This window comes from Plasmodium reichenowi (genome assembly GCF_001601855.1).
Source record: "Plasmodium reichenowi strain SY57 chromosome Unknown, whole genome shotgun sequence".
In the NCBI taxonomy this organism is placed as follows: domain Eukaryota; phylum Apicomplexa; class Aconoidasida; order Haemosporida; family Plasmodiidae; genus Plasmodium; species Plasmodium reichenowi.
Window position 1 is genome coordinate 1 of NW_017962398.1, and position 2,050 is coordinate 2,050.

The 2,050-nt window shown below is 28.5% G+C and overlaps 1 protein-coding gene across 1 annotated transcript; it reads right to left on the reverse strand.

The window, feature by feature from the left end:
* On the reverse strand, positions 1–2,050 carry PRSY57_0019700A (glutamine--tRNA ligase, putative; the record flags this gene model as incomplete). Its single annotated transcript, XM_012909241.2, has 1 exon — positions 1–2,050. A coding segment is annotated over one exon (2,050 nt), but the record flags the coding sequence as incomplete, so codon positions are not given.

A 2,050-nucleotide genomic window follows, 5' to 3' on the forward strand; every position in this document is an offset into this window, starting at 1 on the left:
TCATCTTGTAGTAAAGTATCAGAGGCATATTGATCTTTACCATTACCTTGGTTGTTTGTATTGTTTTCAAGATGTGCTGTTGATGTGATTTTTTGAACGAGTTCAGTGTCTTCGTTAGATTCTGGGTTTGGTTTTGTAAATAATTTATCATACATTCTGAATTCTGCTTGAATCGAATTTTTTGCGCATAACCAATGAATGGTAGCTTTCACTTTTTTGTTATCTCCTTGTGTTGTATTATCCCGATCAGCACTTTGTCCATTGACATTATCTTTCTTTTGATTGGTACAGATCCCACTTTTACTGCTCGGATCGTAGGTACATCTCAACTCAATCACCTTACCTTGATCATCCTTAATAACTTCATTACAAGTAATGCAGAATGCATATCTTAATCTAACAGTTCTATTAGGTGCTAGTCTAAAGAAATTATCTTGGGGTATTTCTTGAAAATCGTCATGATCAATAAAAATTTCTTTTTCAAATTTCATATTTCTAGAACCCATTTGTTCCATTTTTGGATGATTACTAGCAACTAGATTGTGGATATGTGCATAATCAGGAGTGTCATTATAATTTGTTATAATTACTTTTAACGGCTTGAGTACAGCAAATAGCCTAGTTGCTTTTTTATCCATATCTTCACGTACACAGAATTCAAGTAAGTCAAGAGGAATCATATTTTCTCTCTTGGCTATACCAACTTTATTACAAAAATCCTTAATAGCATCTGGACTATAACCTCTTCTTCTCATACCTGATATGGTCGGCATACGAGGATCATCCCAATCCTTAACATATTTTTCATTAACTAGGGTTAACAATTTTCTTTTACTCATAACCATATATGTTACATTTAGACGAGCAAATTCAATTTGTCTAGTTTTAAAAATATGTAATTTTTCTTGAAACCATTCATATAAAGGTCTATGTGTTTCGAATTCTAATGTACATATAGAGTGTGTAATTTTTTCGATTGAATCTGATTGCCCATGAGCATAATCATACATAGGATATATAACCCATTTATTTTTTGTTTTCGGATGTATTTTATACATAATACGATATAATATTGGATCTCTTAAATTCATATTTCCTGATTTCATATCTATTTTAGCTCTTAAAACCTTTTCCCCTTCTTTATATAAACCATTTTTCATATTTTCAAATAGTTGTAAATTTTCTTCTACGCTTCTATTTCTATAAGGTGAATCAACTCCTGGGTCTTTTAGATTTCCTCTATTTTTTCGTATTTCTTCAATAGTTTGATCATCTACATATGCATCTCCTTGTTTGATAAGTATTTTGGCCCATTCATATAATTGTTCAAAATAATTCGAAGCAAAATATAAATGTTCTTTCCAATCATAACCTAGCCATTTGACATCTTCTTTTATGGATTCTATATATCTAATTTCTTCGGTAACTGGGTTCGTGTCATCAAAACGTAAATGGGTTCTACCACCATATTTATTGGATAAACCAAAATTTAAACATATACTTTTTGCATGTCCTAAATGTAAATAACCATTAGGTTCAGGAGGGAATCTAGTAATAACCTGTGTATGTTTTTTATTTTTTAAATCTTCTTCAATAATTTGTTGAATAAAATTAGTATTGGATGGATTATGTGTATTATCTTCCTTCTTATCGTTTGATATATCATATATTTTATTCTTAAGAAACCAATTATGTAAATTTCTATAACGTGTTTCTTCGATGGAATGAATATTCTGCTTTTTTAAAACATATAATAATAAAAAGTCCAAAAATTCGGGACCTTTTTTTTTATGTCCAAAGAAAAATATCTTTTTCCACGTAATCATATCTTCTTCGATGGTATCAAAGAATTCTTTATTTATTTTTTTATTTCTTAAAATAAAATCTTTTAAAAAATCTTTTAATTCTTCTATTTTCAAAATATCATAATAATCATAAATATTACAACTGAAGCTGCAGCATGTGTTATTAAAGTTATTACAATTGTTGGTACTAAAACTATTGTTACTACATGGATTTATATTATTATTATTATTGTTGTTAATATTAT